The 21,544-nt window shown below is 37.5% G+C and overlaps 1 protein-coding gene across 4 annotated transcripts in view; it reads right to left on the bottom strand.

Moving 5' to 3' along the window:
* LOC109710380 overlaps positions 1-21,544 on the bottom strand; it is an 81,051-nt gene that overhangs the window by 17,283 nt on the left and 42,224 nt on the right. For all 4 annotated transcript variants that reach the window (XM_020232905.1, XM_020232904.1, XM_020232906.1 and 1 more), the window contains exons 6-11: positions 12,588-12,665; positions 5,957-6,042; positions 5,239-5,312; positions 3,942-3,987; positions 2,949-3,058; positions 223-397 (exon numbers count right to left, since the gene is read on the bottom strand). In XM_020232905.1, the coding sequence (XP_020088494.1) occupies positions 223-397; positions 2,949-3,058; positions 3,942-3,987; positions 5,239-5,312; positions 5,957-6,042; positions 12,588-12,665 (569 nt within the window). The remainder of the gene's footprint in view (positions 1-222; positions 398-2,948; positions 3,059-3,941; positions 3,988-5,238; positions 5,313-5,956; positions 6,043-12,587; positions 12,666-21,544) is intronic.

Below are 21,544 nucleotides of genomic sequence, written 5' to 3'. Positions count from 1 at the left end.
CAGTGCACAATACTTTGAAGATGGTCAACACTGAGCATTTCAAATATGAAAATAGTCCTACCATGATTAGATAAAATGAGTTTGGAACCTAAATATCTCCTCATTCTGAAGCAAAAGTTTAGTAGTCAAAGAAAGCATATAATTAGTATGCTTCCTTTGTGTGCAAAAAGATAATTGTTAAGTGCAAAGAAAAATAAGTACAGCAGAGAAAAGCAAACTGACCTTTGGTAACTTCTGTTGATAAGCAAGATGATCAACATGAAGTCTCACATTTGATGAAGCTGGAATCCACAACTTTATGTCAATATCACCATATGACTTTCCAATAATGTCAGACAAAGTTTCAGCCCCATCCTCAATGACTTTCAAAATGGAGGCCTCTCGATCCCTACGATGCCTACAAAGCAGAATTTCATAATTAAAGATGGAACTATAATTAATCCACTTACTGGTGATAGTTACTACATTAGCATTGATATTTTGGAAAGAATATTATAGGAAAGATGTTAAGTTCAATGAGACTAGGTATGTAATCTAAAGAGAATAATATACATTAGACATATTATATTTATAGTGATGTCAGAAAGCCGAGTAAATTTTATAGAAAGGAAATAGCCAGCTGAATACTCGAATGTGACTATTCTATTAAACATGCTTTTTTTATGCACAATGTGCAGATGTGAAGAAGTACTTGAAAAACATAAGTTAACAGAAGAATCATAGAGTTACTATATAAATTTATAGTAGAACTACTATACTATTATAAGCAAGATTTTAAGTGCCCGTCGGCACGGGCCGTATCCACTGTGCCGTATCGTGCCAACAAAATACCGGCACAATACAGACTCCGTGCCGATGGCACAGCTCAAAACCTTATATTCTTTAAATTAGTAAGTAATTTCTCAATAAAGTTCAAAAGATGTAATAAAAAGACATAATAAATAGTTAGAATATTTTGTTGCTAAAGAAAATAAATATTTCATGCTATTATGCATTGGCACACAAGAATTTTTTTGACCGGCACGCATCGGCACGGCTCGGCACACACCATGCCGGTAAGTTTCCGGCACGACCCCATGCCACGGCACTTAAATCCTTGATTATAAGTATAGAGGTCTTCGTACTCTTAAGTCAATTTTGATGATGGAGCTTTCAAATTTACGATCCATAATGTTAAACATAATCTAAAGTATTTCAAGTAGAGACAAATTTCACAAACTTTTTATATCAAGTCCGTCAAGAGGATATAAAATGAACGGTCCAAATTGAACAACCTTCTAGAAATAGAAGGTTGGTTTCTTCGACTCAAAATTAGGGTTATTGATCTTAATCTAGATAGTAAATTGCCAATTTTGAGGCCTTTTGATCGTAAGATATATGATGTTAAAAAAATAAAATTCGGATTATAAGAACTCAAATGCTCTAAATAAGTTTAACGATATGAATCGTCGATTTGGAAGCTATATCAATGGAAAATGATTTATCAGTACAAATCTATCGTACGCATAGAAGTTTAGAGACTTAAGTATCTAATTGATATCACACGCACACGCGCGCACACGCACACATGCACACTCTGGCTATTTTACTATTATACGTATGATCACCTTCATACTCAAAAATCGTTTTCAATGATAGAATTTTCCAAATCGAGCCATACCATTAAACATAATTTAGAGTATTTAAACTTTTAGAAATCAAATTTCATGAGTTTTCGACATCATATACCTTACGAGCAAAAGCCTTCAAAATTGACAATTTTAATGGTTGGTATAAGGCGTTTCATAGTTTAACAGTGTAGAAAAATTGGAATCAGTTGAATTTTTTATAGAAAATTCTATGCACAATCTAGATCAAGATAAAAAAAAAATCCAGATCTTGAATTCAACAATCTAATCTTTTATTTGTAGAAGGCCATTCAATTTTGACTGTTCATTTTATACACACATAATGTACTTCATTGTAAATTCAAAAAATTAGGAAATTCGTTTTCTAGATACTTTAAATGCTCTAGATAATGTTAAACGGTATATATCATTGATTAGGAAGCTTCATTTTCAAAAACGACTAATTGCTACGAAGGACAGGTACTCATAACAGTACAAGAACCCTACTATACATTTGTGTGTGCGCGCATGTATAGTAGGGCTAGAATACTACTGATAGAAGAGAATAGTGTTTACTACAACTTTTTAACCATTAGATGCCTAGAGTTTAGTGGGGTAGGTGGAATAATATTGATCCAATGGCCAAAAGTTGATAGTAAACACTATTCATTTCCTATTCATTTACTATTCATTTACACACACCCACACAATACCACTCCCATTTCAGGTTTGGTTAGGGTTCCCAGATGGAATATTGATCACTTCTTATCATATGGCTATGATGCAGGACATGCTTGTGTCATCGCGTTCTCCGGATTGGGGTTATGCGGAGCGCTTTGGCAGTAATCTCTGTTTGAAGCTTGATGAGGACACTGGCTTGCTGACAGAAAATGAAATGCTAGAGACAGCATGCTCAAGATAATCGACTTGTGTTTAGTTTAGACTCGAGTCATGTGAGGATTCATTCTTCTTTAGACCACGTTAAAAGTAACTGAAATAAGTGAATAATTTGATGTGCAATGGTAAAATAGTCATTTCATACGAAAAATTAGGCATTCTTTTCATGTTCAGGGAGCATTTTGTTTAAAACAAAAGTACAGGGACCAAAATTGCCACATGGGGTTAGTAAGGAGACTATCAATACATTTTACCAAAAAAATTATGATAATTTTTTGAATTAGCAGCTGTAATATAATGCAGAAGTAAATATTTGTTAGTAGCAAGAGCATTATAATTAGAGCAAATGTTGCTTTGATGAAAATAATTAAGTACTGAAGTATAAAACAATATGCATATTTTAACAATATACACAGTAGGATTTGCAAGTAATGTATGCCATACTTGAGGTACCCACAAAGCATCCTTTTGGGCCAGAGATTGATTCTACCATGCATAGGAATCAAAACATGTGGTGACGTATCCAAGAACTTGTATGTTGTATTGAAATAGTCCTGCATTTGAAAATTGTCTAATATTATCAGTAAAGCAGACTAAACTTCATTAACAGGGGGTAACGATCAATGACAAGAAACGAAGAATAAAATGGGATATAAAGAAAAAGAAAAAAAACCAGAATATGAAAATTCAAGTGCATCAGGTCAGACAACTCCTTTAGCTGTAACAATTTCGGATCTTCAAGTCATCTGATACTACATAGACAATTTTGAACTTTGGAAAAGAGAATGAGGCTTCTCCCCTTCTGTTTGTTTTAGAATGGCCAGACGTTATGAGAAAATTACGCTAGAAGAGATTTTCATTGTAACTAAAACAGAAATCAGATTGAGAACATAATAAAGGTATTTTCTTTGGGGGTCAAACGGTAGTGACATTAAGGTAGACAATGATAGGACGTAAAGCATATGCAGCTAAAAAGTTCGTAGGACATACACGAAAATTATTTTTCCCATCAATTTTGAGCAAACAAATTGCTAAATAAAAAGGCAACTAAATATTACAGATGGTAATATGGGAAATCACATAGAGCTGTATAACAAATGCACGCTATGCTGCAGTAGAGTTATAATATCTCATATAGGCAGTTGTACAGTATGAACAATCCAATTATGTTCTGTTTAATGTTAATTATTTTAAGCCTTTTACTTCACAAAATAGCTCTTTATCTTCAGTCCTTTACTCGGTACTCTGTACAATAGCGTGTATAAGTTCCTGGGTGTAATAGACTGATAGTTCAAATGCAGAAAGAAAGGCAGGTATCAATGTAGGAATAAATGATAAAACAATGAAATCTAAGACAAATACCACTCATATGCGACACATGTTATTTTAAAAAGTACTTATCTCTCAGTAACAAAAATAGTATCTTTTGGTACTGACCTTCATATTTCCACCAGCTGTGAAGTCCAAAAGAGCGCTACCTTGACTGCAAAAGAGAAATTGTTAAATTAGTTGTAAAAAGGTAATTATATTTGACATATAAGAGAAACACAAGCAAACATGTATGGACATTCTCCAACTATAGATCATCTGGAAACACATCCCTGAGCTTTATTTTCTCGTGTAATCAAATCCCTCAATTAACATGTTGTCCAGTGTAGCCTCACGGAACGAATTGTCTCCATAACTTTTACAATGGAAACTCACAAAAAATTTATGCAAGAACCTAACAAGCTTTTGTAAAATCAAACATAATACATTATCTGAATTAAGATAATAAAAGAAAAACAAAGCTCCAACTGCAAATGATCTACTGTTACAGGTGCTTGTACATTTTTGTCCAAAGTAAATAATCAATTGAACAAAGTTAGAAATGGGAGAAATAATGAAACTTCTTGAAGCATGAGTATCAATTTAATAAAAAGGAAACAAACCTTAAACATGACTTCATCAAGAAAAAAAGCTCAAGTATCTGTCTAACAGTGTTGTGCATAAGTGAATAGAAGATTATAAGATGTGCTGCTTCACCTTGACAACCGAGTTTGAAACATCTAACAAAAGAATTTGATGATTCACACACTTCCTGTTTATAAACCAGAAAAAAGTGCACCTTGCACTTAGAAACTCTTTACATAATTCGCATTCAAGGGTACGTATTCACCAAGGTTTTAAGTGCCTATCAGCACGGGTCGTATCTACCATGCCGTATCGTGGCAACAAGATATCGGCACAATACAGCCCCCATGCCGATAGCATAGCTCAAAATCCTCTATTCTTTAAATTAGTAAGTAATTTTCTCAATAAATTTCAAAAGATTTGATAAAGATACATAATAAACAGTTAAAATATTTTGTTGCTAAAGAAAATAAATATTTCATGTAATTATGTATCGGTACATAATTATTTTTTGTAACCGGTACGTATCGGCACAAACCGGCATGCACCGTGTCGTACCGTGCCGGCAAGTTTCCGACATGAAACTGTGCCACAGCACTTAAATCCTTGATATTCACAGATGATTCATTAAACTTGTCTGAAGGCGACCAACATACTAAATACTTTATAATTTATTTAAAACCAAATAGAAGCCCTAATTCAAAACAATTATCTAAGAGGGTAAGAACTAGGTTTTGATCATCTGACAAAACAACTGTAATGAATGTCAATTCTCTTTTGCTGAAGAATCAAAACTAGATACTTAGTTGGATAGATAGACATAAACAATAAAGACTCTTACCCTACACAATGATCACCAACAATGAGCGAGTTTGTAGAGATATGTAGCAAAGCAAGATGACCATCAGTATGACCCTAGGTTACATACAAGTGCAATATAAGTACCCCAAGGTAATAGCTGGGAAAATCAGTGTTAACACCAGATGCGAATAAATAAACTGAAACCAATTTTTACAGACAAACGAAAAGAATAAAGTTTTACACAGTACCATTTGCTTAAGCAATCTAAATTTGGACAAGATAATAAATCAACAAAGATACTAAACCGCAAATGATGTAATCTCTGAAATAAAAAATTATGATAAACTCAAAAATATAAAATTTTACATCTCACATACAGCATTACAAATTATCATAGTTACTAATAGATCATGACAAACCATAAACATACACTAAAGTTTAAAATAACATGAAATAAAAGGTAAATTTTCTTCTTTTTTTTATATAGTTGCGTTAAAAATTAAATTTTACCAATGCATTTATATATGTAAAATTGTAATTTTTATAATATTATATTAATCTAAACTAGAGAAGTCATACATTACATTTATTATTTTTATAGAAGTATCTTATGTTTTTTATAAAAAAAAGTTAACTATTTCTTATTGCTACAAGATCTATGATCCATTAGTTTTACTTGGATTAGGGTAATGTGAGGGTGGGACTCTTTTATGTTCTAGTGAAATGGCTTCCATTAGGTAAGATAGTGCACATCATACCGGAGCAGAAATAACTTCCAATTGCTGGCCGCCAATACAAATCTTCTCCCCACCAGTTATTTTAATGTACCCACGAGACCAATTTCCTGCCACATTATTATAACATTATTCAAAAGATAGCAGCATAGTAAAAAAAAAATTACAAGATAGATTATACTTGGTCCTCGAACTATAAGGCAAGTGACCTATGATCTTCAATCTTTAATTTGTTGCAATTTACGACTCAAAAATTCTAGATTGTTGCAAAATCTTGTAGTCCAATTTTGCTGACTAGATGATGATGTGTCACTAATGTGGCATTTGGCAATGACATGGCATCTTAGTCATCGTCACGTCACGAACTACAACATTGTCACATCACTACTATATTAATGACACGTTATCATTCAATCTAACTAAATTGTACCATGGGACTAGATTGCAATGATTTATAAAATTCATATAATACCCTATTTTAATTTTGGGCTTTTGTGAATTTGATTCATTTGGAATGTTAATGTGCATAAAAAATTGTATTAGCCAAATTAGTTGAGGATCCCTTCTCTCCTCTTTCTCCAATGTACAATGTGACGCCCCGACTTCCCAAGGGGTCACCCATCCTAGGATTACTCCCATCCTGACATGTTTAATTCTCTTAACCTCTTGAACTTAGCCACCGCAAATGCTTAAGCCGGGTTAAGAGTTTTAGCCATATTATATCTTATATATAGGACTACTTGGGGTCTCACATTCTCCCCCCTTAAGCCCTGACGTTCTCGTCAGGCTCAGACTCACAAGTATCAGGTGATGTGACACTCGTCTCGCTAGCCTAAACCAACCTTATGGTGAGCTGCGTTCCACCCACAGCAATCAACAGTATGAGAGCCTCGCTCTCCCTACTGTATAATCATGGCTTAGTCAAGACTCATCTCACACTTCCGGCTAATAATTGGCTCTGATACCAACTGTGATGCCCCGACTTCCCAGGGGGTCACTCATCCTAGGACTACTCCCATTCTAGCACACTTAACTCTCTTAACCTCTTGAGCCTAGCCACCGCCCAAAATGCTTAAGCCGGATTAAGAGTTTTAGCCCTGTTATATCTTATATATAGGACTACCAGGGGTCTCACATACAACCCCACCTCCCCCGACCATCTCTCTCTCTCAAACGTGTATGACAACTCTCACTCTTGTTCCTATAACATCAACACTATTGTTCATGGCCGCCGCCGCCACGCTCCTCAATCGCTGTCGGTGCCGTTTGGTTTCATCGTTGACAGCACTTCGTTCACTTTTGTTTCCTTCATCATCATTGAAAGTTTCTCTACCTTCTTTGTCATTGCCTTTTTTACCTTTTTCCATTTTTAGAAGTTAATTTTCCACTTTTATTCACAAGAATGTATATCTTGTAGATGTTCTTCTCCTCGATGTGTTTTAGGTTTAAAACAAGAATTTAAGTGCCGTGGCACGAGGTCGTGCCAGAAATTTGCCGGCATGGTACAGCATGGTGCGTGCCGGACCGTACTGATGAGTGCCAGTCACAAAAAATATATGTGTGCCAACACATAATGGCATGAAATATTTATTTTCTTTAGCAACAAAATATGTCAATTATTTATTATGTATTTTTATCAAATCTTTTGAACTTAATTGAGAAAATTACTTACTAATTTCAAGAATAAAGGGTTTTAAGTTGTGCCATTAGCACGGGAGCTGTATCGTGACGATATCTTGTTGGCAGGATACGATACGGTGGATACACTTTAATACTTGGTTTAAAATCATTAAAACTTGAGACCTTGTGTTTATTATTGATTTAGAATCATTAGGAAATTGTAATTTTGTTTAAATGTTAGTATGCCCATGAGATTCAGTAATACAGTTTCTTTGCATTTTCCATGTATTCAGAATGCCTATTAGGTGTTTGACAGACAACCTAAGTGAAGTAAAATGAAATTTTTGCTTCCAAATTTGACCTCAACGATTACAATTAGTAAATAAGCATGTTGCCATGTTGGCATATGAAAATTATTTTTTTCAGTATCTGAACCTTCATTTTAATCTTTCAAATCATATTCATTATCTTTTTAAATAATGAAGTTTATTTAATCCTTTCTTGGCGGTTGATAGTTTAGATCCTTCAAGTTATTTTGCTCTAGATCTTTTTCTTGCATGAAGTTGGCCTATTAGCAACTATTTTAAACTCGTGCAAACATTCTGTGTAAGCCTATCGGAATTGGGTTGATTGGGTATTACTTTGCTATGACTATGCTTACCAGGAAATGATTATTCTTGTATTAGATAAGTCGAACCTTTTCTTAAGAATAAAGACTATTTTACTTTCACTTCCGAATGTAATAAGCTTTCGATGATGTTAATTTTTATGTTTTGTGCCTGTGATGATATATTAAATGATATTTGCTTCCATCTTTAGGCTACAGAGATTAGATTGATATTTGGCTTTTGACCAGGCGATAAGTTAGATTAGTTTGGAGGAAAGTGATGAAACACCTTTTAGTATTCTTTCACTAAAACCCTAGAAATACAATACGACAACGAAGTAATTCCTTTTTTTCAGTTTTCTTAAAAATAAGGATTAAGCGTACTTAAACGGATTACAAATCATTGGAAGAGAAGAATTTTTAAAGATTTTGATCTGACTGCTATGTAATTTCAAAGAAAAACACGTACTTCGAAAATTTATGTTCATTTGGTAAAATTCAGTATTCGGCAACTTTTTTTTTTCAAATTATTGGCTGGACAAAGAATCTTAAAACTGTGATGTTTCTTGGTATTTTACTATAACTATGCTGGCCATGTCAAAAATGAATTTTATGATAGAAGCCAACTTCACTTTGTGATGCGCCTTCGGTGCTACTTTGATGCGCTTTCGGTGCTATTTTGATGTACCTTCGGGTGCTAATTTGATGCGCCTTCAAATGCTAATTTGATGCGCCTTCCGGTGCTAATTTGATGCGCCTTCCGGTGCTATTTTGATGCGCCTTCGGATGCTATTTTGATGCACCTTTAGGTGCTATTTTGACACGCCTTCGAGTGACTTTGCTTTGTAATCATTCCTTCGAGTACATCTGATATGTGTTTCGACCTTTGCCAATGGGTCACTAATGCAGTTAGTTGCCATAGATTTATTTTTTGACATTTCAATTTCTTCTTGAAATAAAGATGCTTTTGTAAAAATTCCATTTCAATTTGTAATATATATTTAAAACTCAGAATTCTGAAAGATTTATGAAATTTCTATAAAACCCAACCATTATTATTGTATTTTTAATAACAAAATTTATATTTGAATATTAAGAAAATGTTCTATTTAGCATGTTTAATCCAACTAATGTGACATATGGTTACTTACTCAGGTACTGAGTCCAATCAGCTTGTGGAGGATAGGATCGAGTCATCACTACATGCAAAGATACTTATTTAGATTTATGCATTGGTTAACAGATTTAGTTACTTTTGCGTATTTAAAAATTAGTATTTTGACACACTGGATATTAGTTTAATTTACAATTATTATGAAAATTTTACTAAGTTTGAATAATTTATTTGTAGAAACTTTAGTAGTGAATTTTAGTTTCATGGATAAACAATTTATTGAAGATTTTTACAGGTTTCCAATCAGTTTGGTATTAACTTGTTCTTGAGATAAGATGCTATTGCCTGATATCCATAGGTTTTGCTACATTGCGTATTTGTGATTAATTAATCACAGATATGCGGCATTTATTATGCTTTGGGATTAGAGCATCACAGAAATTGTGGTATCAAAAACATAAGTTTAAGGTTTCAAGGGACGTGAAAAACTAGTGTCGAAAAGTCAAAAACTATAAACTAGTGTAGAGGAGCTAAGGAGATTGTCACACCCCAATAATCCAACATCGGATATGAATGGGGATGTGATTGGGTATATAAGAGACTTAGACACTAGTAATAATAACTGGGCTTAAGCATTGGGCCGGTGGTTTTGACCCAACGAGTTATTGTTGCTAGTGAGCTGGGTCGTTACATTTGATCACAGAGCCAGTTCACCAGCCGGAAGTGTGAGATGAGTCTTGGCTAAGCCAGGATCGGAATGACAGATTAAGCCAGGGTCGATGATTGACAGGCTAAGTCAGGATCAGAATGACAAAGACTAGTGAGACAAGTCTCGCTCGGTGATATTGGGCTGTGTGTGTTTAGGGCTGACGAGGATGTCGGGGCCTAAACGGGGGGAGTCTGTGACACCCCAATAGTCTCATATCGGATAGTTATGACTAAATGTGGGAGTATATAAGCTTAATTGGGCAAGACATAATAATTGGGCTTAAGCATTTTGGGTCAGTGTTTAGGCCCAACGAGTTATTGTTGCTAGTGGACTGGGTCATTACAGAGATAGCACGTGAAGCTTACAGTTATGGGTACACATGTACCTTCTTTTTTCGGGGCAATTTCATAACTTACCCCTCAAAATTTTAAAAATATTGCAGATACCCCTTCAAAGTTGTCAATATCAATATTAACCCTACAAATCTAAAAATAATATCATAAATACCTTTTCCGTCAATTTTCCTTAAGTTAAAAATATAAAATGACCAATTAACCCTCATAATAGTAAATTATCATATAATTTGTAACTTTGGGTTTAATTTATGTCACTTAGGATAGTAGTGTATTTTGCACATGTAAAATAGTACAAATGGAATTAACCATAGTAAACTATAGAAATACAAATCTGAAATAAAAGCACACCAATATAAATCAAAGTTAAAATAAAGAACTACTGAACTACATCTAAAACAATAAAAAGATCTAACAAGTAATCAAAGTAAACTATATGAATACAAATCTTAAATAAACGCATAGTAATATAAATTGAAGCTAAAATAAAGAACTACCGAACTATATCTGAAATAATATAAAGATCTAAAAATGAACCTAATAAAAAGTATCTAATTGTTCCACCCATAAATAAACAAATAAAATAAAAATATACTAACTAAATGAAATAAAATAAGGGCATTCAATTAGTCAAAAATAAAGGCAAATTAAGATAATTAAACTAAACTAGAAAAATACTAACAGTAAATGCATATTATTTTGATCATAAGTTGGATTACTACAACTGAAAGGGTAGGAGGTGTAAAACAGGGATTTCAGTCATATTTTACGTGGAATAAAAGCAGTATGCCTGTATGGGTAGTTGTGATGATTTTACTAAATTTGAGGGTCATTTTTGATATTGACGACTTTTGAAGGGTTTCTATATGTAATTAGGGGCGGGCGGAAAGGCACTTATGAAATTAACCTTTTTATTATTGTGTTTGTAAGCTTCCCACAAGAAGGGGGAAAAGAAAATGTACATTGATAGCATTAGATCGAGGAGAAGAGAAGAACAAAGACATGTAGTAAAATAAGCAACAAATACACCTAACATTAATTTAGAGCCAAAGAGATAAAAGTTTTGGTCCTGCTGCACTCCCTATTGAGGTTAGAGATGGTTAAAAGATACAAATTTAAATATCAGGGCCAAAAGCATGTCAAATGAGTAGTCAATGAAGAAAATAGTAACCAAGCTCTACAAGCTACCTGGGGTTAAACTATAAGTCTTGTTATGAACTGTCAAGCAAGAATAATCTATCAATGGTAATGATGCGAAACAAGTATACTATATATATATAAAATAATAATAATAAAGTTCCTTCCAAGTATAGCAAATAATCTTGCATAAGCCATTTACTCGTAAGGCAACTTTTAAAGAAGTATAGGGAAATAAAGAAAGGCAAACATGTTATATTACTACTTAGCAGAAGCCATGTTAGGAAGCCTTGAGAGTTATTGAAGAAAATATATAGATTGGAAGCTAATTGGAAGCTAATTGGAGGGAAGACAGATGAATTTCTTATCACAATCAGCTGGCTAAAGTTTTAGCATTAAGCACACCCTTATTACATTGTTTAGAGGGGCTATGCTACAAAGAAGATATGTGGAAGTACAAGATTTGTTGAAACTAGCATACTAAAATTATTTAAGGTCCATGGGTGAATGCTATTGGTTGATAAAGTCCCTGTAGACATCCAAAAACCAAAATAGAAACCAATTTGATGGTCAATATTATCAATTTTTCTGTCAGAATAATAAGTTTAACTCTATTGTCCTCTTTTTGGAAAGACAAATAGAGCCCAACAGCCCAAAAAAAGGATTTGCCACCATAAAAAGGCAAAGGGGTACATTTTGACCCTGAGCACTGCAGCAGCTGTAAAGATGTTAGCAGGCCGAACCAGCTGGAAAACTGCTATTGACATTTTTATTTTTATGTCAATACATGCAGCGATGAACTTAGAATTTAAGCTCAAAGTGTGAGAATCTTTGCTTAAGTTTCTTATTCTTACTGTAAATTTTCATTAAATTCCTAATCATATATCTTCAAACAATTGAATAAATCATCAACCACCCACGTCATAATTCTGAGAAAATAAATCAGAAACCAAGATTGTCATTCGGTTGGTTGCCAAAAGAATAATTATTATTTATCATAAGTAAATCAACATTAATAACCTCAAAAAACACAAAAATGATTAAAAAAAAAGAGTATTTACATGTTAAAGAGTTGAACTTCTTGCACGGATAAACACAAAATTAAAGAAAAGTACCTTTCCCAATGCGGTTCATCGTGTTTTCATGTGCCAAAAGAATTGCATCCGGATTGCATCTCTGGACAACTGAGAGACCTACAACCAATCAAAGAAGTTCAATCATTCAGCTTGCAAATGCAACAGTGAGCCAACATACGTTATTCAAGAATACACAAGCTCTATTGGAAATACTATAGTGAACTAGTAGGGCTTTCAACAGAGAGCCCAACCGCACAAACTTGAGTCCTTTTCAGGTTAGGCTAAGGTTTTCAGTGTGCATGGCCTAATTAGACTGGGCCTATAATCAAAGGTTTAGAAGAGCCCCAACCTGCCCAATTGATGTAGCTTATATTGCAGAACATCTACTTGGGCTGGCTAGAGCTTTTGCAGAAATGTTCTTTGGGTGGAGCTGCATGAAGAAGCACTAACAGCTTTTGCATTGAATCATCCCAAGGCTTCAGTTATCACTGCAACAGAAGTAGTAGCCTCAAATTGGAACTCTTAATTTTTGGCTCCAGAAGTTAATTTCAGCATCCTGCAAGAGCAAAAGCTCTAACCCTTTTTCTTTTCTAGTGAAATGCCAGGCCATGGTTCTCAAAGAAGAGAAGCTACTAACTAGCCAGGACAAACAGGAAAATAACAACACACCATGACGACTTTACTAGTTAGACACGAACAATTTGAAAATACCTCTGTACGAACACTCAAATACAGCTAACATCTTGCTCTTCCAAATAATTTTCAACCATAAATGCTTGGGGGCACAAACCTAATATTTTTAAGGTAAAAATGTATAAAACTTACATCAACTATCACCCATTTTAATCTGACTACCTAATCTTCAAAATTATGATTTTGCTACCTAATCTTTTAACTTACATGATTAGAGCCAGTTAATGACTCTTTAACATGAAATTTTGAGAATGTATCGTTTATCTTTACGAATTTTATTAGTATATTTTATGCAATTCATGTAACTATTAACTCATTATAGCAAGCACTTAGCTTAAATTTTGCATCAGAAGATTCATCAAATGAATTAAATCAAACAAATTGAAAAGTTGGGTACTAAAATCAAATTTTGAAAGATTGGGTAGTCCAATCAAAATGCTCTATAGTTCAAGAAAGTTTTATACATTTTTACCTACTTTTAATCCATATCGTCTTTACACTAGTTATAAGGGGTGTGTAGCTCGAGTGGTAGAGGTTTGCTGGGTGAGTGAGGTGAGAGGTATGGCGATTGAATCCTAGCACCAATAGTGTATTTCTACTGTAACCAAGGTTTTAAGTGCCCGTCGACACGGGCCGTATCCACCGTGCCGTACCGTGCCAACAAGATATCGGTACGATACAGACCCTGTGCCAATGACACAGCTCAAAACCCTTTATTCTTTAAATTAGTACGTAATTTTCTCAATAAAGTTCAAAAGATGTGATAAAAAGGCATAATAAATAGTTAGAATATTTTGTTGCTAAAGAAAATAAATATTTCATGCTATTATGTGTTGGCACACAAGAATTTTTTTTACCGGCATGCATCGGCACGGTTCTGCACGCACCGTGCCGTACCGTGCAAGCAAGTTTCCGGCACGATCCCATGCCACGGCACTTAAATCCTTGACTGTAACGTCCCAGCCCAGTAGCACCAAAAACTTGTTGAGCCCAAAATACTTTAAAGCCAAGTTATTAGTTCTATTATGTACATCACATGTAAGCCTCTCGCACTCTCCCACATTATCCAATATAAGACTATTGGGATGTCACATAGTACTCCCGTTTTAGGCTATAATGTCCTCATTAGCCCAATCACACACAGGGTTCCAGATCACCAAGCATGTTGTAACACCCCGATCCGCAACGGCATATGACTGTGGAACAGATCTATAGTCCTGAGTGGTTGTGGTGCGGTGAGGAGATGGATTTGGAGCTTCTTGATCCAAGACGGACCGATTGGAGTCACAACACTCGGTGATGACAACTCTCTGAGAGAGCGAGGGCGACGATGATGATCAGATCACCTCGACGCCATGGATTAGATCTGAAGCTTGAGCTCTGGTAGGGAATTGGTTAACAAGAATTTAGGGAAAAATTTGGGAAAGAGGAGGAGATTGAGGGGAAGAGAAAAAAGGGGAGAGAGAGAGAGATAGAGTTGAAGAGGCAAATTCAAATTCCAACTAACTATTTTTAGTTACACTGTAGCTATTTATAGACACAACTAAGGACTGAAATGCAATTATGTCAAAATTATGAATTGAAATGAACTGGTGCTATTGTGGTAGTCGGCTCTAGTGGGCCAATTGACCACTTGGGCCTGGGCTGCTTGGGGAAGGAATAACAGGTAAACCCAAGTCGGGTTTGGTTGCTGGTATTTTCAACCTGTTAACGCCCGTCCGCCCAATAGCCCTGGAAGACTCCAGAGCTTCCTCGACATTACCCCTCTGCGTCGCCTTGATTGCACCACCATCTCTACCCCCCATCACCCGTTACCTTGCAAAGGATGCTACTCAGCAGCCCTGTTCATTGTCCTCCCTCTTCACCCTTCACCTTTGCGCCTATGCTCGAGTACCTTCAAAAAGAGCCCTCAAAGTGGAGCTACAAAGTCGATCGAAGTGCTCCCATCACCGGATCATCCAACCCCTCTCAGACTAAGCTCCCTTCTCCCTACCTTTTCTCTACTCTTCTTCTCTTTTTCTCTCTATAATTTATTTTTTTCTTTATTTTTTTTATTTGCATACAGGCGTTGCAATCCTTCCTCCTTAAGGCAATCCCTATCCTCAAGGGTCAAACTCAAGAAATCGCTGCTGAAAGGCTCGATAATCCAACCAAATGGCCGACTCGCGTGGCAGATTACTCCACTTGACCAATACCTAAGTTGTAGCCCCCCTCCCTCGCTTGACAATACGCCTTGCCGAACACCTCTTCCGGTTCTGCTAAAAGTTGCCCTTCTTTTCCAACAGAAGGTACGTCGGCTATGATTCGACTCCCAATATAGGGGCTCTGCTTAAGCTGGGAAATGTGGAACACCGAACCCTTCAGGTAATTGTAGCTTGTAGGCAACTTGCCTAATTCGTTCTATAACTTCAAATGGACCGTAGTACCTTGTAGCTAATTTGGGATTCTTCCTTGAGGCCACAAAAACCTGCCTATAAGGTTGAAGCTTTAAGTATACCTGACTACCCACCGAGTATTCCTTTCCCTTCCTATACCTATCTATTTGTTGTTTCATACAGTTCTAAGCTATATTTAGTTAGTCCCTTAACTCCCTAGTTAGTTTCTCCCTGTCATGTGGATACACTCTTTAACTTCCAGTGAGGTAATTGCTTCTGCAGTGGCCGCTAAGGGACTAGGGGGTTATACCATAGAGAGTCTGATAGGGTGTCACCATTCCGCCTGAGAGAGATACCTGCTGCGAGGACTGAGATTTTTATAGTGCTTATCAGTGGTGTTGTACAGGTACTTCAATTTTGAAATTATCGGTTTAATTTCTAGGAAAAACAAGCTTTTATTAAAGGTGTTTAGTGACTAGTACTATTCACTTAAGTGAATAGTAACATGTGTTTATTTTGAGGCATCGCCTTGAGGATGGCTTCAAACGTGATTTGGACACCGTTTCGGACGATCCAATAGATCGTTTTCGATGGTCCAACTGTGCCGGAGATGATGGCACTATCCGATTTTATGTTCGACGCACGATTCTCGAGAGAATCTATTTTTATCGCAGATTGGCCTTTTTCTACTTGATGTTGTTGCTTTTTAGAATCCTTTGGTGCTCCGTTTTGCGTGAAAATCCATGAGATGGTGATACTATGCGCGTTACACGCATTGGTGAGCTTTCAGTAAGAAACTCTAGGTTGGAGGGCTCAATTGCAATTTTTGCAATTTGTAAAAATAGAACACTTCACGTTGAGGCCAAAGATTTAAGTGCCCATCGATACGGGCCGTATCTACCATGCCGTATCGTGCCAACAAGTTATCGGCAATATACAGGCCCCGTGCCGATGGCGCAGCTCAAAACCCTCTATTCTTTAAATTAGTAAATAATTTGCTCAATAAAGTTCAAAAGATTTGATAAAAATACATAATAAACAATTAGAATATTATGTTGCTAAAGAAAATAAATATTTCATGCTATTATGTGTCGGCACACATGATTTTTTTATGACCGGCACGCATTGGCACGGCCTCGCATGTACCGTATTGGACCGTGCTAGCAAGTTTTCGGCACGACCCCGTGCCACGGCACTTAAATCCTTGGTTGAGACTATCATTTCATTTGAGAAATTTCACAGTTTCGGTGGAAGGATCTATATGAAAGTAGACTCAGAGGGGAACGTGCGAATCAATTTTCGCGAAATTCGAGGGTTTATGTGCAAAATGGCACAAGTTTACTTTCTATGAGAGAGTTGGTGATTGAGAGGCTTTTCGGAATGAAACACGGTGTTCCTCGTGTCAAAGTGTACTAAATGGTATGGAGAGGGACTAGCATGCAAAACACACGTGTTGGCTGGGCCTGAGGAGAAAACATTAGAGTTTGTGGGGTTATTTTGCATTTTTGGCCTTAATCCATATATATATAGGTGTATACATATATATATGAACATATATAAAATGTATATATTTTATATATAGATAAAGGGTGGGGGGAACCCTAGCCTGAGCCCCTACTCCCATCCGCCGCCTGCAAGGAGGCAGCAACCGCCGCCGTATCCGGCCTCTAGTTAAAAAGGGAGCATGATACCTTATATGTTAATAACAAGTTATAGGGCTAAGTATATTATACTTAACCAAGATGAATAATTAGAGATGACATTATGACAATGTATTCGACCTCTAGGTCACCAATTGATATACCATGTTTTACACATGATGAATCAGGTTTCAAACGCATTTGACCACGCTTGTTTGCCTTTGTGCTCATTCGCACAAGCTTGTGAGGGTCGTTCCCTACAAGCCGACACTCCGGAGTTACCTTTGCGACATCATGCTCGCCCTTGCGAGATTGAGCGCCGAAGTGGAATATCGTGGGCGAGGCTCATTCCTAGAAGGGGGAATGTTGACTTCCACTGGGCCATTAGACATGGCACAAGCCGAGACATTACCTTGTGTAAGCCCCTGATGATTGGGTAAAAGTTAATTAAATTTGATATTGTACATCGCAACTAGTTGATACATACATAGTACTCGGATGTATTTCAATTAATACATCCATGCTTTATCTTTAGCCGCTTACTATCTTTGCCTCAGTTGACCTAGTGGTTATTTTGCTTTTCTCAACGGCTTACCCACTGAAAACTATTATTTAATAATTCTTACCCCCATTGGTTGTTTGTTTTTGTTTCAGAACCTTCCATTGCGGGAGAGGCTATAGATCGCGGCAAGGAGTTAGCAACTAGCTAGAGCCTCTTGGTGTTGCTTAGGTGGAACCGAGACACTTTTCTTTTGTTTTTGTTATGAAATGTATATTAAATCATTTTGTGTCGAGACCATCTTTTATTCATAAGATGTATCTTTTGTATGAACTTAATGTATGTCTTGTGAAAGGTTTATGTTCTTTGGAGTAAACTTGTTGATTATTTCATAGTATATATATCGCTTGCTCTGATTACCTTGTTAGGGTTGTTTCTTTACTCTCTTTGTTAGCTTGTATTTGGTTGAAGCCTTGTGTGCACCGGGGGTGCCTTGTGCGCACGACGGGTCTGTGCACGTGCCGGGTAGGCTTCCGCTGGGGCCCGAGTGTGACATCGTGTCTCCGACATTACCATAGGTCGGACCCTTCAACCATCCGGTACTCGCTCACACGGAACGCTACGCGTGCCCACTCCACTAGCCTAGGGACGACCCATGTACTATAGGTCAACGGGGGAGTAGAGGCCACTTACGAAGTCTCCACCCCTCCTCTAAATACCTTGCAAGGCATTTCCCCATTTGGCACCCCGGGGGTACAAAGAAACTCACCGAGGGGTACGTTTTGAGCTCCTGCATGCAGCACCTATTTCCTTGCCACGACATTGGCCAATGCTAGGGAATTGCCTCCATCGACTTGACGATGACTCCGACCTGACGGAATGCCTCAACTCCGCAACTCCATAACTTCGTCAACCCAAATGCCTACCAAACGTGGCCCCTGAGGGTGTCACGGCCGAGTCTCAGCGATCGGCCCGTGACAGACTGGCGAAGCCACTCTCTCTCTCTCTCTCTCTCTCTCTCTCTCGCAAGCCTTCTTTCCTCCCATGACCATCCCCCTCGGCCGCCCCACCCTGAGGCGCTGCCGCCGACCTCTTGACACTCCGGTGATCCCTACAAGCCCTGCATCCTCCCTCCCCCTACACCCCCAGCCCTCCCCAAACCTGTTGTTGGCCAAAGCCAAAATTGGAGGAAGTTTCAGCTGCAACCTCTAATTCGCCGCCAGCCACCGCCTCCTCGGCCTTCCTTTTGTCGGCTTCGACAACCTCTGGCCGCCTGAGCTGAGGAAGAGCTGTTGCTGCTCCAAGTTGCTACAGGCTAGAACTTTCCCTAGCCGAAGTTCCTGTTCCAACCAATCTGCCATTAACGACCCTCCCGTAATAGAGCGCGACCCTTCTGAGTGCTCCTACATCATCGTGCTCATTTTCATTGTTGTCGGATTAGTCCCCGATCGCTAGTGCGGTAGCATTGCTCCTAGGGACCTTGGGGCTTGAAGAAAAAGTTGCTCCAGCACTTTTGTCGGCAATCGGTGGTGCTTTGGACCACGAGCACGGTATCCGAAACATCGATACCCATCTACCGGAGCAGTTGGTTGCTTTTCAAGTTGTGGAATCCACAGTAATTCTAAGTTAATAATGCAGTTAACGACATTTTAGGGGTCTTTTATGCAAAAGTACATTACTAGCTGCCTTAGGCTGCATTATTTATCTGCATTCAACCTTTGGACTGATTATCCTAGGTTTCGAAATTGTTACGGGCTTGAGCGGGCTTCCGGTGCAATTATTGCTGAAACTGGTCGATAATTCGCATTTCGGTTAGAAATCCGCTGAAAATCATCGCGGTTGCCTTCTTATAGCTATCGAGACTCCTTGGCTGGTTGGCTCTCGCTGCCTCGAGTGTCCAGAGACAATGGAAGGGTAGTGGTGGGTTCCGGAGCAGAAATCAGCACTTCCGAGGATTCGTTGTAGCACATTTTCAACTACAACACCTATTTAGCATTCTCTTCACGTTTGGTTGCCCGGACATCCAAGTTGGTGTGTTACGGGAAAACGTACGGGTTTATTTGATGGATAGCATCCTCCGGGACACTTTGTGAGTTGTGGAAGTGTTTCCGGTTAGTTTCCGTGATTTGCGATGAGTTTCGAGAATTCGTAAAAGGAACCGATCGTCTGATCGTGTCATTTAGTGATTTAAGTGACTTTGGGTCATTTTGGTGTTGGTTTTCGGTTGTGAAGGTGTTTGTGACTCCGACGGATTTTTCGTAGGTCCAGACGATGTTTACTTATGAGTCGCAGACTCATAGTTAATTTGAGGAGGGTACTTCGATTCGAAGTCGATAAAGTAAGCACTACAAGGTTACCTTTCTTTCCCTTTATCATTCTCTATAGTTCTCATTGGGTATCTTTGCTACACCACTTGACTCCTTATTTTATTGCTCTACTATTGTTGGTATGTATACTCAAGTTGTAGAATAGTACCCTTTCATTCCTAAATTATATCGCATGATAGCAGTTGATCTGGTAGGTCGTTATCACATATGATTTAGCGGCATTATTTGACCCGATTGGTCGGTGGACATCCTATTGATCTGTCTTGGGTATTTGCCGATGGTTTGGCTATTAAGAATACAGCATCGATCACCACTGCTCATGAAGCATCTCACGTACACCAGTGGTTTGGCCACGGCGAATGTGTTCTTTTTTGAAAAAATTGTCATGTTCCAACCCATGAGCCCTAGGCGCTATGTTTTGCAGTAGAGTTGTATGCTTGGTGACTGAGCACAATGTGTCATTGCCTGAGGTCTTTAGACCAACATAGCGGTATGTTAATTGGGTTGGTCATTGGACTGTAAGTCTAGTTGATGCATACTTGTTTGCATATCTTGTTACAATAACGGTATTAGTTCAGATATTTTGTCCGCTCCTTTCTTGTTTTACTTATTATTACTTTATTCTCTTACGTATTCATACTTGTCAAATCATATTATTTCTTTTTCTTCTTTACTAGTGAGTACATCTTGCTTTCGGCGGCTTGCAATACCCACTGGGAAACATGTGTACATGTTTCTCATCCTATATTCTTCACAGGTGACACTGGAGGTGAGGGTCGGGATGGTGCGTGAAGGCGCTAATAGATAGACTTGTTCCCTGGGCTGTGATCTCAATCCTTTAGTCTTGCTTTCATGTTTTAGAATGTATGTGATTTAGTTATTTAAATATTCTCTCATGTTAATAAATGCGAAATTATATTTTTTAGCATTTAGGTGATATCTCTCGATTGAATAACTATTAATTTAATTGTTCGTTGATTAGCTATATGTTGGTCAGCTATATATCAGTCTTCGTTGTTGCTATTGTTGTTCTTGTTGTGTTTGTTTGTGTTTGTTGATGTTGTACTCTAGGCTTCTACGTCGTGCATGTATAGGGAAGATTGTTCGTTTGTACAAGGGATACTCTGTCCATGTGGCGAATTTGTGCCCCTTCAGGGCAGTCTTTAGTTTTTGTTTTAATATAGATATATTAAATATATATATACACGTTTTCGTTCTTTTTCCTATAAAAGGTTTTACAAAAAAAAGCCTCAGAGCCGCGGAGCGTGACAAGTTTCTTGCCTATTCGATGTGGGACTACTGGGACATCACAGAGTCCTCCCTTTTAAATACTGGCGTCCTCATCAAGGATTTAAGTGTCGTGGCACGTGGTGGTGCCGGAAACTTGCCGGCACGGTGTGTGCCGGGCCCGTGCCGTGACAATGCATACCGGCTACAAAAAATTCATGTGTGACGACACATA

Source organism: Ananas comosus, linkage group 5 (genome assembly GCF_001540865.1).
Source record: "Ananas comosus cultivar F153 linkage group 5, ASM154086v1, whole genome shotgun sequence".
NCBI lineage: Eukaryota > Viridiplantae > Streptophyta > Magnoliopsida > Poales > Bromeliaceae > Ananas > Ananas comosus.
Note: the sequence above shows the minus strand (reverse complement) of the source record. Positions and strands in the feature narration are given on the sequence as shown.